Source organism: Chamaea fasciata, unplaced genomic scaffold (genome assembly GCF_029207755.1).
Source record: "Chamaea fasciata isolate MVZ Bird 193981 ecotype frontalis unplaced genomic scaffold, bChaFas1.0.hap1 SCAF_27, whole genome shotgun sequence".
Lineage (NCBI taxonomy): Eukaryota > Metazoa > Chordata > Aves > Passeriformes > Sylviidae > Chamaea > Chamaea fasciata.
Window position 1 is genome coordinate 713,106 of NW_027094112.1, and position 11,884 is coordinate 724,989.

The window sequence follows — 11,884 nt, forward strand, 5'->3', positions numbered from 1 at the left end:
CCTGTCCCCAAATCAGTCCCCAGTTCAGTGCCCAGGCCTGGCCACAGCAGCTCTTTATTGACAGCACAGAAGGAGCAGCCACAGGTTACTTCCACAGCTTCTTGATAGACATGTTCTTCTCGCTGTCCTTCTGCATCACCTGGGGGGAGAGGACAGGGGTGGGTCCAACATTCAGTGCCCAAATCGAGCGTTAATTGCCCCAAAACCACCCCAAGACCAAGTTTCAGCCCTGCACTGGGAGGGCTCAGCAGCCACTGTCCAGCCAGGCTGTGTGCCCCAGCAGCCTCTTCCATGTCGCTCACATGGTGACAATCCCCTTGTGTGTGCTCCTGGCAAACCCCACCCAGGACACTTTGTGTCCCTGTCACCCTCCCCTGGCACCCACCTTGGCCACGGCCATCTCAAAGTCCTCCTGTGTGACGTGCACCCTCCTCTCCCTCAGCGCGTACATCCCTGCCTCTGTGCACACACCCTGAGGGGACAGGAGAGAAGATCAGCCAGTGCCCCCCGTGCCAGCCCCCGTGTCCCCAGAGTCCCCAGCTCACCTTCACCTCAGCCCCCGAGGCACCCGGCATCAGCTCCGCGATTTTCCGCAGGTTGATGCCCCGAGTCAGGTTCATCTTCCGGGAGTGGATCTTGAGGATGTCCAGGCGGGCCTGGAGCAAGGGCACAGGGAGGGTTGGGGCCCAGGAATGGCTCCCAGGGACAGGGTGGGGACAGGGCCAGCTGGGGGTGGCTCTGGTACCTCCTCGTTGGGAGGGGGGAACTCGATTTTCCTGTCGATGCGGCCGGGGCGCAGCAGGGCCGAGTCCAGGATGTCGATCCTGTTGGTGGCCATGATGACCTGCACAGGGGGACAGCTGTAACCACCCCGGGCACTGTGGGGCTGGCAGGACCCCAGGCAGGGCTGGCCTCTTTACCTTGATGTTCTTGGTGGCCTCAAAGCCATCGAGCTGGTTGAGGAGCTCGAGCATGGTGCGCTGCACCTCGCTGTCCCCGCCTGAGCCGCCCTCCAGGCGGGAGGAGCCGATGGAGTCGATCTCGTCCATGAAGATGATGGAGGGCGCGTGTTCCCGGGCCATGACGAACAGCTCCCGCACCATGCGGGCCCCTGGGGGGCACAGGGCTCAGCCTGGCCCCGAGCCCAGCCAGCCCCGAGGTCCCCCAGGGCCGCCCCTGCCCCGTTACCTTCCCCGATGAACTTCTGCACGAGCTCGGAGCCGGACACGCGGATGAAGGTGCAGTCGGTGTGATGGGCCACGGCCCTGGCCAGCAGGGTCTTCCCTGTGCCCGGGGGGCCGTAGAGCAGCACGCCCTGGAACAGGCACACGGCCCCTCAGAGCCTGCCTGGGGACAGGGGACAGCCCAGGGACCCCCCAGAGCAGCACTTGCCTTGGGCTGGGCGATGCCCAGCGCCTCAAAGAGCTCCGGGTGCTTCACGGGCAGCTCGATGACCTCCTTGATCTCCTTGATCTGCTTGTCCAGGCCCCCGATCATCTCGTAGGTGGAGTCCGGGACCTTCTCCACCATCATAAGGGACACCAGCGGGTCCACCTTGTTGGGCAGGATCTTGTGCAGGGTGTAGCTGTCGTTGCGCAGGGCCACGCGGCAGTTGGGGGTCACCTGTGGGGACAGCGCAGGGGCTGGGTGTCCCTGCCAGCCCTGGGGACACCCTGCAGCCCCGGGGCACTCACGTCATTGATGTCGATGTTCTTGTCCACGTCCACCACGAACTTGCCCTCTGGGTGCACCTGGCAAGGAGCAAACATCCCCCGGAGTTATTTCCCTGGGGATTCCCTGCTGAGGGACATCCACGTGGCCTAGGAGGAGCAGAAGCCAGGAGCTCCAACGCCAGGGACACCCTGGGGCAGCCCCAGGCCCAGCAGAGCCACCCCAACGAGCTCCTCTGGACCAGGACATCCCACCCCACGTCTGCAGGCTGTCCCATCCCCCATGGGGACACAGGACAGTCCCCCAGCCCCCAGTGCAGCCCCGTCACCTCGGGGCGCCTCAGCCTCGTACCTTAACCAGCACCTTCTTCTTGTCCATGGCTCTCACCACCTCGCCCACGTAGGACCCCTGCTCCTGCAGCAGCTGCAGCTCCTCCCGCAGGAGCCGCACTGGGACAGGGACAGCGACAGCTCAGCACCAGCCCCGTGGGCTGGAGCCCCCAAATCCAGCCCAGAGCCCCCAGCAGCAGCCCCAAGGGAGCAGGAGCAGCTCCAGCCCTACCCTTGGCGTTGAGCTCGTTCCTCTGCGCCTGCAGCCGCCGCAGGTTCTGGCTCTTCTCGTTCACAATGAGCTGAAGGGGAAAGGCTTTGCTGAGGGGCCCTGGGCTCACCCTCACCCCACACTGTGGCTTTCAGCGTTGGCATTATGGAATGCTTTGTGGTGGGAAAGATTTTAGAGCTCATCTCATTCCACCCCCTGCCATGGCAGGGACAGTTCCCACAGTCCCAGGTTGCTCCAAACCCTGGCCAGCCTGGCCTTGGGCATTCCAGGGATCCAGGGGCAGCCACAGCTGCTCTGGGCACCCTGTGCCAGGGCCTGCCCACCCTCCCAGGGAACAATTCCTGCCCAATATCCCACCTAACCCTGGCCCCTGGGACAGGGACACGGATGGGGACAGCCCCTGAGGCAGGGGCAGCATCAGCCCCGGCTCCGAGCAGAGCCCCACCTCGTGTCCCCAGAGCCCGCAGGGACAAACCAGCCCTGCTGGCAGCACAGGGACAGTGAGCTGTGCTCACCTGCAGCTCCTCGATCTTGGACAGGTAATACTGCCGCAGCCCCGAGCCGCCCTTGCCGTCGTCCATCTCCATCTGGGACAACAGATCTCAGCGCTGAGACACCCCCGCAGCCCCACCGACCTCGGGGCTGCCCCGCAGGGCCGCGGTTCCCCCATCGCCACCGCCGGGCCGGCTCCTGGCTGCTCTTTTCCCTCATCCCAGCCTGTTCCCAGCCCCCAGTTCCCCCTTTCCTCACTCCCTTCCCGACTCCCCCCCAGCCGAGTCCTGGGTCCCCCGTGTCCCGTGCTCCCAGCGGTGCCCACAGCAGCCCCAGCTCCCGTTCCCCGCGGTCCCGAGCCCGTCCCGCCTCCCCAGACCCGCCGAGTCACGGCGCTGCCAGGCCCCGAGCAGCCCCGGCAGCAGCACAGCCCGGGGGCAGCACGGAGCGCCCCGGGTCCCTCCCCGAGCCCCGCCGGTTGATCCCCAGCCCGGTGCCAGCCCGGTCCCGGCCCGTCCGCACCTGCTCGGGCCCGTCCACCGCCATCTTCTCCGCCGGCATCGGGCCCCAACAAAGATGGCGGCCGCCGGCCTCTGCCGCCCAGCCCCTGCGCACCCGGCGTGATGGCGTCACTTCCTCCTCCGGAACACTCCGCCGGGCGGGGCGCGCATGCGCAATAGCTGCTCACTCGTGTCGGGACTGTGCCGCCATCTTGGAACGGTCAAGGGTGATTTCTCCGTCTTGTAAAGCACCGGAGGGGAAGGACAGGGTTGTGGTCACGCCACCGAGCGGACCCGTTATTGTTTCCCGCACCTCCGAGGGGACCCGTTCTCTTCCGCCCGCAGACTGCGCAGGAGGGAGTGCGCCACTCCTAAAATGGCGGCCAGAGCAGGAGGAAGCGGAAGCTGGCTAGTTTGCGCGGGGCACGCCGGGAAGGCGGTGCAGGCACGCGGCGGGACCGGGACCGGGACCGGGACCGGGACCGGGATCAGAAGCGGAGTTTGGATCGGGGTGTGGGTCCGGGTCCGGATCGGTCCTGTCGGTGCCCCGGGGGCGATCTCTCGGGCCGGGGAAGGGGCACGGGGTGCCAGGCCCGAGGACGCGGGTGTTCGGAGGCCTCAGGGGAGAACAGCGGGGCCGGGATCGCCTCGGGGGCAGCGGGGTGCGGGTGGGCCTGAGGGGGCAATGCCGGGAGCCACGAGGGCGCACTGGGCGGACACTGGGAGAGCGGTGAGGAAAGGAGTGCAGGGGCACTGAGAGGAGTAACGAGGGGAGCACTGAGAGAGAGCTGAAGAGACGCGGGACACTGGAGGGGACACTGAGGGGACACTGAGGGAAGCCAGGCCTCCCCTGCATTGCCTCGGGGACCCCAGGCCGCCCCTCAGCCCTGTTTTCCCCCCCAGGCCCGAGCCCTTGGCTGACAGCACATCCCAGCCCCCCCGAGGGGCCGCCCCGCCACCACCATGGGCAAGAAAAGCAAACTGGGCAAGAGCCGGCGGGACAAGTTCTACCACCTGGCCAAGGAGACGGGTGAGGGCCTTGCCTGGCGCTGGGGACAGGGGGGCTGCAGCCTTTGTCACCCCAGTAACCCACCCTGTGCTCCCCCCAGGCTTCCGCTCCCGCTCCTCCTTCAAGCTGCTGCAGCTCAATCGGAAATTCCAGTTCCTGCAGAAGGCCCGGGCGCTGCTGGACCTGTGTGCGGCCCCCGGCGGGTGGTGAGTGGGGACAGGCCACCCGCAGCGGGGACAGTGCCACCAGCCGGCCGGGGCCGTGTCCTGTGTGTTCCTTTGTGTCCCTGGCCTCGCTCCCAAGGCCTGGGAGCTCAGCCCCGGGCTGAGAGCTCTCCTGGGATCCTGCTGCAGCTTTGCTCCTCTCTGTTCTCTTCAGGCTTCAGGTGGCTTCCAAGTTCATGCCAGTGTCCAGCCTGATCATTGGTGAGTGGTGGCGTTTGGCAGGAGCTGGGGACAGTCCCTGGCTGTGAGAGGTGAAGGGGATCCTGGCAGGAGGAGGGGGTGGCTGGGGAAGCCGTTTGGGCTGGGGTGGAGCCACATTTGAGGGGGTTTGGTGTCTTTCTTTACCCAGGGGTGGATTTGGTGCCCATCAAGCCCATTCCCAACGTGGTGACCCTGCAGGAGGACATCACCACCGAGAAGTGCCGCCAGGTACTGTCCCAGCCGTCACCCGCTGGCCCGGGGCTCCGCGGGCCCCCTGTGGTGGCAGAGGGGTCACAGGGCCTGGGGTGGGCTCCTTGGTGAGGGACAAACGGGTGTCCCTGTTCCACAGGCCCTGCGCAAGGAGCTGCAGACGTGGAAGGTGGACGTGGTGCTGAACGATGGAGCGCCCAACGTGGGAGCCAGCTGGGTGCACGACGCCTACTCCCAGGGTGGGGACACGGGGACAGCGACATCTCACTGCTCTTAAACAGTCCCAGGGTGGCTTGGCTTGGGAGGGACCTTAAAGCCTGTTCAGTGCCAGCCCCTGCCACTGTGACACCTCCCACTGTCCCAGGGTGCTCCAAGCCCCGTCCAGCTTCTCTGGGAAACCCATTCCAGCCTCTCTTCCCCCTCCCAGGGAAGTGTCATTCTCTCACTCTCTCTTCTCTCCTACTGCAGCTAATCTGACCCTCATGGCCCTGAAGCTGGCCTGTGAGTTCCTGTGCAAGGGTGGCTGGTTCATCACCAAGGTGTTCCGTTCCCGGGATTACCAGCCCCTCCTGTGGATCTTCCAGCAGTTCTTCCAGAAGGTGCAGGCCACCAAGCCCCAAGCCTCCCGCAACGAGTCTGCTGAGATCTTTGTGGTGTGCCAGGGTGAGCAGCTGGGATGGGGCTGGGAGAACCTGCTGGTGGCTCAGATCCCTCCATCCCAGGAGGAATGGCCCTGATGGCTCTGATCCCTCCGTCCCAGGAGGAATGGCCCTGATGGCTCTGATTCCTCCATCCCAGGAGGAATGGCTCTGATGGTTCTGATCCCTCCATCCCAGGAGGAATGGCCCTGATGGCTCTGATCCCTCCATCCCAGGAGGAATGGCCCTGATGGCTCTGGTCCCTCCATCCCAGGAGGAATGGCTCTGATGGCGCTGATCCCTCCATCCCAGGAGGAATGGCTCTGATGGTTCTGATCCCTCCATCCCAGGAGACATGGCCCTGATGGCTCTGATCCCTCCATCCCAGGAGGAATGGCCCTCCTGGCTCTGGTTCCTCCATCTCGGGAGGAATGGCCCTCATGGCTCTGATCTCTCCATCCCAGGAGGAATGGCCCTCCTGGCTCTGATCCCTCCATCCCAGGAGGAATGGCCCTCCTGGCTCTGGTTCCTCCATCTCGGGAGGAATGGCCCTCATGGCTCTGATCTCTCCATCCCAGGAGGAATGGCCCTCCTGGCTCTGATCCCTCCATCCCAGGAGGAATGGCCCTCCTGGCTCTGGTTCCTCCATCTCGGGAGGAATGGTCCTCATGGCTCTGATCCTTCCATTCTGGTTGGTTCTAGTTCCTCCATCCCAAAGGAATGTGTCTCACGGCTCTGATTTCTCCATCCCAGGTTATCAGGCTCCAGACAAAATCGACAGCAAGTTTTTTGACCCCAAATACGCCTTCAAGGATGTGGAGGTTCCCACCAAATCTGTCAGTGAGCTTGTCAACAAAAAGAAGCCCAAGGTATGAGCAAGGCCAGGCACAAATGGTACTGGGCTTGAAGAGGTTGTGATAATTAAAATCGTTTAGAAAAATGAAAGATTTTTGGGAAGTGTTGGATGAGGCAGTTTGGGGGAGATTTGGAGCCTTAAGTTGCTGCAGTGCTGAAGTGGGGATTGTGACTGGGGCTGGGTCAGTTAAACCCTGCAGGGGTTGGCCATGGGGTTTGTGCTCCTCGGGGGTGGCTTTAGGACTCTAAATCTGTGTCAGGTGGCCTCAGCTGAGCGCAGAGCTGACACAAACCTGTCATTGTCAGCTTTTGTGTCTGAGGCAGGGCTGGGAGCTGCTGTTGGGCTGGGGCCGGTGACTTGTTCCAGCTCAGGCTGAGGTTGGCAACAGTTTCTAAAGTTCTCAAGTACAACCCACAGACACGTTCAGGTGGCCACTGCAGCAAGACATGAGTTAGGTGACCCCATCCAGCCTTCAGGGCTGGTGCTGTCTGCCTGCCTGTCCCCTGCCCTGGCTGCCACAGCCCCTGTTCTCCCCAGGCTGAAGGCTACGCTGAGGGTGACACCACCCTGTACCACCGCTTCACCCTCATGGACTTCCTCAAGGCTCCCAACCCCGTGGACTTCCTCTCCAAGGCCAACGAGGTGCGTGCCTGGAAGGGCTCCCTGTCCCTGTCCTGTGCAGGGGAGGCTGGGATTTAAATCCCTTTCCTTTTTCAGATCACCCTGGGGGATGGGGAGCTGGAGAATCACAGCTCCACCACAGAGGAGCTGCGCCAGTGCTGCAGGGACATCCGAGTGCTGGGCCGCAAGGAGCTCAGGTGCTGGGGGACACTGGGACAGCCACAGCCCCCAGCTGGGCCTGGGGGACAGCCACACCCCCCAGCTGGGCCTGCTGGCTGTCCCTAACAGCTGCCACCCCACCCAGGGCCCTGCTGAACTGGAGGACAAAGCTGCGGCGGTTCCTGGCCAAGAAGCTGAAGGAGCAGGCAAAGGAGTTGGATATCAAGTAGGAGCAGGCCTGTCCCCAGGCTGGGATGGGCTGTGCCCAGGCTGGGATGGGCTGTCCCCAGGCTGGGATGGACGGTCCCCAGGCTGGGATGGGCTGTCCCCAGGCTGGGATGGACGGTCCCCAGGCTGGGATGGACGGTCCCCAGGCTGGGATGGACTGTCCCCAGGCTAGGATGGGCTGTCCCCAGGCTGGGATGGACTGTCCCCAGTATGGGATGGGCTGTGCCCAGGCGGGGATGGGCTGTGCCCAGGCTGGGATGGACGGTCCCCAGGCTGGGATGGACTGTCCCCAGGCTGGCATGGGCTGTGCCCAGGCTGGGATGGACTGTCCCCTGCACAGCTCTGCTGAGCTCCTTCCTTTTGGCAGTTTGAGCTCCGGTGAGGAGGAGGAGAGCAGGGAAGAGGAGAAGAAGGAGAAGATGGAGGCAAAAGCTGCAGCTGCTGAGGAGGCAAAGGAGCAAGAGGAGGTGGAGCTGGCCTTGGCAGAGATGAAGGCTGAGGAGCTGGCGGAGCTGAAGAGGTAGGAAGAGGAGGAGAGATGGGGCTGCAGCCGTGGGGATAGAGGGTGGCAGTGTCAGCCTGTCCCTCTGCTGGAGGGGGCGTTGTGGATTTGGGGTCCTTGGGCTCCTCTGCCCCACCAGGCAGCTGAAGCAGCTGTTCCAGGCTGTCCCAGCACTGGGGACCCCTCACAGGGGCTTGGCAGTGCTGTGGCAGGGGCTGAGCCTCTGGGGTTTTTGTGTGGGGAGGGAACGGTGTGGCCTCATTCCTCTGCCTCCTGCAGAAAGAAGAAGAAGATCCTGAAGGAGCAGCGGAAGCAGCGGGAGCGTGTGGAGTTGAAGATGGACCTGCCCGGAGTGTCCATTGCCGACGATGGTGACACCAGCATGTTCTCCCTGCGGAGCATCCACAGGACCCCGGTGTGTGGGGAGCTCCGGGGGCGGGGCAGGGCCTGCCTTGTCACCCGTGTCACTTGTGTGACTGTGACCTGTGCTGCAGCTGCTGGACGAGCTGTCCCGGGGGGACATGGCTTCGGCCGATGCCCTGCTGGAGGTCAGCCCTGGGGATGATGACATTTATGTGTCGGATCACGACGAAGAGGATGACGTGTCCCTGGCCAGTGACCTGGACCCAGAGGAGCTGCTGGAGATCGAGGCCCGGCAGCGGAAGCTGGAGCGGGAGCAGCGTGGGAAGAGGTGAGAGGGGACAGGGGAGAGACCTCCTCAGCTCCAGGACCCAACCAGGGCTGGGGACACTGATCCTGCTGCTCCGTGTCACAGGCCGAAGTTTAAGCAGAAGGAAGAGGAGGAGGAGGAAGGGCAGGAAGTGGAGAATCCTCTGCTGGTGCCCCTGGAGGAGAAGTCAGTGCTGGAGGAGCGACAGACCAACCTGTGGTTTGGGAAGGTGAGTCCCACTTGTGGGGTAGGAATGATGGAGCAGCCTCAGCCCCAGCAGCTTCCCAGGACTGTCCTGGGGCTGACCCTGACCCGCCTCCCTGGGGCTGAGCCCCCTCCCAGGAGCTGAGCCCCCTCCCTGGAGCTGTCCCCCCTCCCTGGAGCTGTCCCCCCTCCCTGGAGCTGAGCCCCCTCCCTGGGGCTGACCCCCCTCCCTGGGGCTGTCCCCCCTCCCTGGGGCTGTCCCCCCTCCCTGGAGCTGAGCCCCCTCCCTGGGGCTGACCCCCCTCCCTGGGGCTGTCCCCCCTCCCTGGGGCTGACCCCCCTCCCTGGGGCTGACCCCCCTCCCTGGGGCTGAGCCCCCTCCCTGGGGCTGTCCCCCCTCCCTGGAGCTGTCCCCCCTCCCTGGAGCTGAGCCCCCTCCCTGGGGCTGACCCCCCTCCCTGGAGCTGTCCCCCCTCCCTGGGGCTGAGCCCCCTCCCTGGGGCTGAGCCCCCTCCCTGGAGCTGACCCCCCTCCCTGGGGCTGAGCCCCCTCCCTGGGGCTGAGCCCACTGTTCCCCATCCCAGGACGCCTTCGCTGGCATCGAGGATGATGCGGATGAGAAGCTGGAGCTGGGACAGGCCCAGATGTTGGCGGAGAGGCAGCGTGAGGCTCAGAGAGGTGAGGGGACAAGGGGACAGTCCCCCAGCCCAGTGTGGGGCACTGGGTCCAGCCACGATGGAGATGCTGCCCTGAGCAGCAGCATGGAATGGTTTGGGTTGGAAAGGACCTTAAAGAGCACCCAGTTCCAAGCCTTGCCATGGGCAGGAAAACTTCCCACTCGACCAGAGGCTGTTCCTAGCTTGGGTCACTAATGAGCTGTCATTAGTGCAGTGTCAATGAGCAGGATCTCTAGAAGAGTGTCTGTGGCAGGGTCTGCCTTGGCTGTGTCTCACCCAGTGCTTCCCATTCCCAGAAAAAACAACAAAGAAAGGGCAGAAGGAGAAGAAGGTGGTCCAGGAGGAGACTCCAGCTGAGCCCACCCCTGCAGCAGCCACGGCTCCTGATGCCAGTGACGCTCAGGAGGAGCAGAGCAGTGATGATGACAGCAGCAGTGAAGATGAGAGGTAAGGGCTGAGGGAGCTCTGGGGTGTCCTCCCAGCTCCACAGTCCCGGAGAGCTGAGGGACCCCAGCCTTGCCAATCCCCTCCACAGGCCACTGGCACCGGTGGGGAGGAAGCGGGGCCGTGTGGAGCCCTGTGGCTTCGAGGTGGTGCCCATTGAGAACCCAGGTGAGTGTGGGGCCATGGGGGTCCCTCGGGAGGGGTGGGAGATGGGAGCAGGGACAGACTGTGCTCCCAGGGCTGCAGCCAGGCCAAGCTTTCCCATGTCCCGCAGTGAAAAGAGTCCTGGATGCAGAGGGCCTGGCCCTCGGCTCTGTCATCGCCACCTCCAAAAAGGCTCGGCGGGACCTCATCGACGACTCCTTCAACAGGTACCGGCCTGGGGGCTGCAGGGCGTGTTCCCCAGCGGGGACAGGTGCACTGGGGCCCCCATGTCCTGCTCACAGCTCACCGGGGCCCCTCCAGGTACTCCTACAACGAGGAGGAGGGGGAGCTGCCCGAGTGGTTCACGGAGGAGGAGCGGCAGCACCGGCGCCGGCAGCTGCCCGTGGACAAGCAGACGGTGGAGGCCTATCGGCAGCGCTGGAAGGAAATCAACGCCCGCCCCATCAAGAAGGTGGCGGAGGCCAAGGCCCGCAAGAAGCGGAGGGTGAGTGGGGCTGGGCTACCAGGGGTGCCCTGACTCCTCTCCCAGGGCCTCAGTCCTCCCTCTGACCCCCCTGTCCCACCTCTGACCCCTCTGTCCCTCTCCTGCTTCCCCTGTCTCTCTTCTGACTTTCTGTCCCTCCTCTGATCCCCCATCCGTTCTCTGGCTCCCCTGTCCCACCTCTGGCCCCATGTCCCTCCTCTGACCCCATGTCCCCTCTGGCTGTGTCCCAGATGCTGAAGAAGCTGGAGCAAATGAAGAAGAAGGCCGAGGCTGTGGTGAGCACTGTGGACATCTCGGAGCGGGAGAAGGTGGCCCAGCTGCGCCGGTGAGTGGCCAGGCCAGGATCCAGCTCCTCCCTTTGTGTCTGGGCTGGCTGGTGGGGCCATGTCCCCGCAGCCACTGGGACAGCTCTGTGTCCCCAGCCAGGCTGACCCAGGGGTGGCAGCACCAGAGGAGGGGCGGGACTCGATGTTGTCCCAGCACTGGGTTTGGTTTTTGTCCCGGCCAAACTCTGACCTTTGTCCTCCTGCAGCATCTACAAGAAGGCTGGGCTGGCCAAGGAGAAGCGCCAGGTCACCTACCTGGTGGCCAAGAAGGGCGTGGGGCCCCGGGTGCGGCGTCCCCCCGGCGTCAAGGGCCAGTTCAAGGTGGTCGACAGCCGCCTCAAGAAGGATGTCAGGGCTCAGAAGCGCAAAGAGCAGAAGAAAAAGCGCCACAAGTGAGGTGGGAGTGGCTCCACCCTCAGCAAGGGACTCAGCTCGGGGCTCCTGTGCCCCCCTGCTACCTCAGGAGCCCTGGGGACAGGGCTGAGGCGTGGCCACGCCTTGCTCAGTCTGTGCCTTGCTGTGACAGTGCCTGGTGCCCTCACCTGGGGCACGGAGGGGTCATTTGGGCCCTGGCCACAGCTCCAGGTATCACCGGGCTGGCTCCGCTGCGTGACCCCCCTGGGGAGATCACAGGAGCATCCACGCCAGCCCCAGCTGTCCCCAGGGAGGGTGTGGCTCTGGGGGACATCCCGGGGCCAGAGTTGTCACTGAGGTGGCAGAACAGTGGTGCCTCTGCCCGGAGCGGCTGCTCAGGGACAGCAGAGTTTAACCCCAGTGTGAGGCTGCCCAGGGCTATGTCATGCACCTGGGTGAGGTGAAGGACCCGTGCTGGCACTGCCATGTCCCCTCGTGCCATGTGACAGGCAGAGAGGGCACTGCTGGGTGTGTTCTGTGCACTTGCTTGTGCCTCAGGAGCCCACCCAGAGAGGGAATGACTCTCCTGGCTTTAACCTCCTGCCCCAGGCCACAGCAGCCGCCCTGTCTCCTCTGTCCCCACCCTCTTCTGGGTGGGACTCTCAAGGAAAAGAAAGACCAAGAGTAA

The 11,884-nt window shown here is 64.3% G+C and overlaps 2 protein-coding genes across 3 annotated transcripts; one reads left to right on the top strand and one right to left on the bottom strand.

Annotated features, from left to right (window-relative positions):
• Positions 1 to 36: 36 nt before the first annotated feature.
• PSMC5 (proteasome 26S subunit, ATPase 5) lies at positions 37 to 3,342 on the bottom strand. The gene is made up of 12 exons (XM_066204818.1): positions 3,247 to 3,342; positions 2,748 to 2,819; positions 2,233 to 2,302; positions 2,023 to 2,120; positions 1,695 to 1,751; positions 1,393 to 1,623; positions 1,189 to 1,315; positions 921 to 1,111; positions 746 to 844; positions 546 to 656; positions 386 to 472; positions 37 to 139 (listed from the first exon to the last, which is right to left on the bottom strand). The coding sequence occupies exons 1-12, from the start codon at positions 3,283 to 3,285 to the stop codon at positions 86 to 88; spliced, it is 1,236 nt and encodes a 411-aa protein (XP_066060915.1). The 5' UTR covers positions 3,286 to 3,342; the 3' UTR covers positions 37 to 85.
• Positions 3,343 to 3,636: 294 nt separating this feature from the next.
• FTSJ3 (FtsJ RNA 2'-O-methyltransferase 3) lies at positions 3,637 to 11,875 on the top strand. 2 transcript variants are annotated; one of them, XM_066204752.1, is made up of 22 exons: positions 3,637 to 3,735; positions 4,128 to 4,254; positions 4,334 to 4,439; positions 4,612 to 4,658; positions 4,807 to 4,886; positions 5,008 to 5,107; positions 5,337 to 5,531; positions 6,260 to 6,375; positions 6,900 to 7,004; positions 7,080 to 7,180; positions 7,288 to 7,368; positions 7,738 to 7,890; positions 8,152 to 8,287; positions 8,367 to 8,563; positions 8,648 to 8,771; positions 9,331 to 9,424; positions 9,720 to 9,870; positions 9,959 to 10,035; positions 10,142 to 10,238; positions 10,333 to 10,516; positions 10,747 to 10,841; positions 11,049 to 11,875. In XM_066204752.1, exons 2-22 carry the CDS (start codon positions 4,188 to 4,190, stop codon positions 11,236 to 11,238), a joined length of 2,496 nt encoding a protein of 831 aa, XP_066060849.1. In that variant the 5' UTR covers positions 3,637 to 3,735; positions 4,128 to 4,187; the 3' UTR covers positions 11,239 to 11,875. The 2 variants fall into 2 exon arrangements, with proteins under 2 accessions (XP_066060849.1, XP_066060850.1); XM_066204753.1 differs by lacking the exon at positions 3,637 to 3,735 and having other exon boundaries at positions 3,899 to 4,254.
• The last annotated feature ends 9 nt before the right edge of the window (positions 11,876 to 11,884 follow it).

What these genes read in the sequence shown, in the direction of transcription:
- PSMC5 (XM_066204818.1), bottom strand. Translation starts at nt 3,285, where the DNA reads ATGCCGGCGGAGAAGATGGCGGTGGACGGGCCCGAGCAG. An exon ending in GAACGAGCTCAACGCCAAGG is followed by an intron (nt 2,121 to 2,232) that starts GTAGGGCTGGAG and finishes TCCCTGTCCCAG; the next exon opens with TGCGGCTCCTGCGGGAGGAG. An exon ending in TGGGCATCGCCCAGCCCAAG is followed by an intron (nt 1,316 to 1,392) that starts GCAAGTGCTGCT and finishes TGCCTGTTCCAG; the next exon opens with GGCGTGCTGCTCTACGGCCC.
- FTSJ3 (XM_066204752.1), top strand. Translation starts at nt 4,188, where the DNA reads ATGGGCAAGAAAAGCAAACTGGGCAAGAGCCGGCGGGACAAGTTCTAC. An exon ending in CGGGAGCAGCGTGGGAAGAG is followed by an intron (nt 8,564 to 8,647) that starts GTGAGAGGGGAC and finishes TCCGTGTCACAG; the next exon opens with GCCGAAGTTTAAGCAGAAGG. An exon ending in AGCAGCAGTGAAGATGAGAG is followed by an intron (nt 9,871 to 9,958) that starts GTAAGGGCTGAG and finishes TCCCCTCCACAG; the next exon opens with GCCACTGGCACCGGTGGGGA.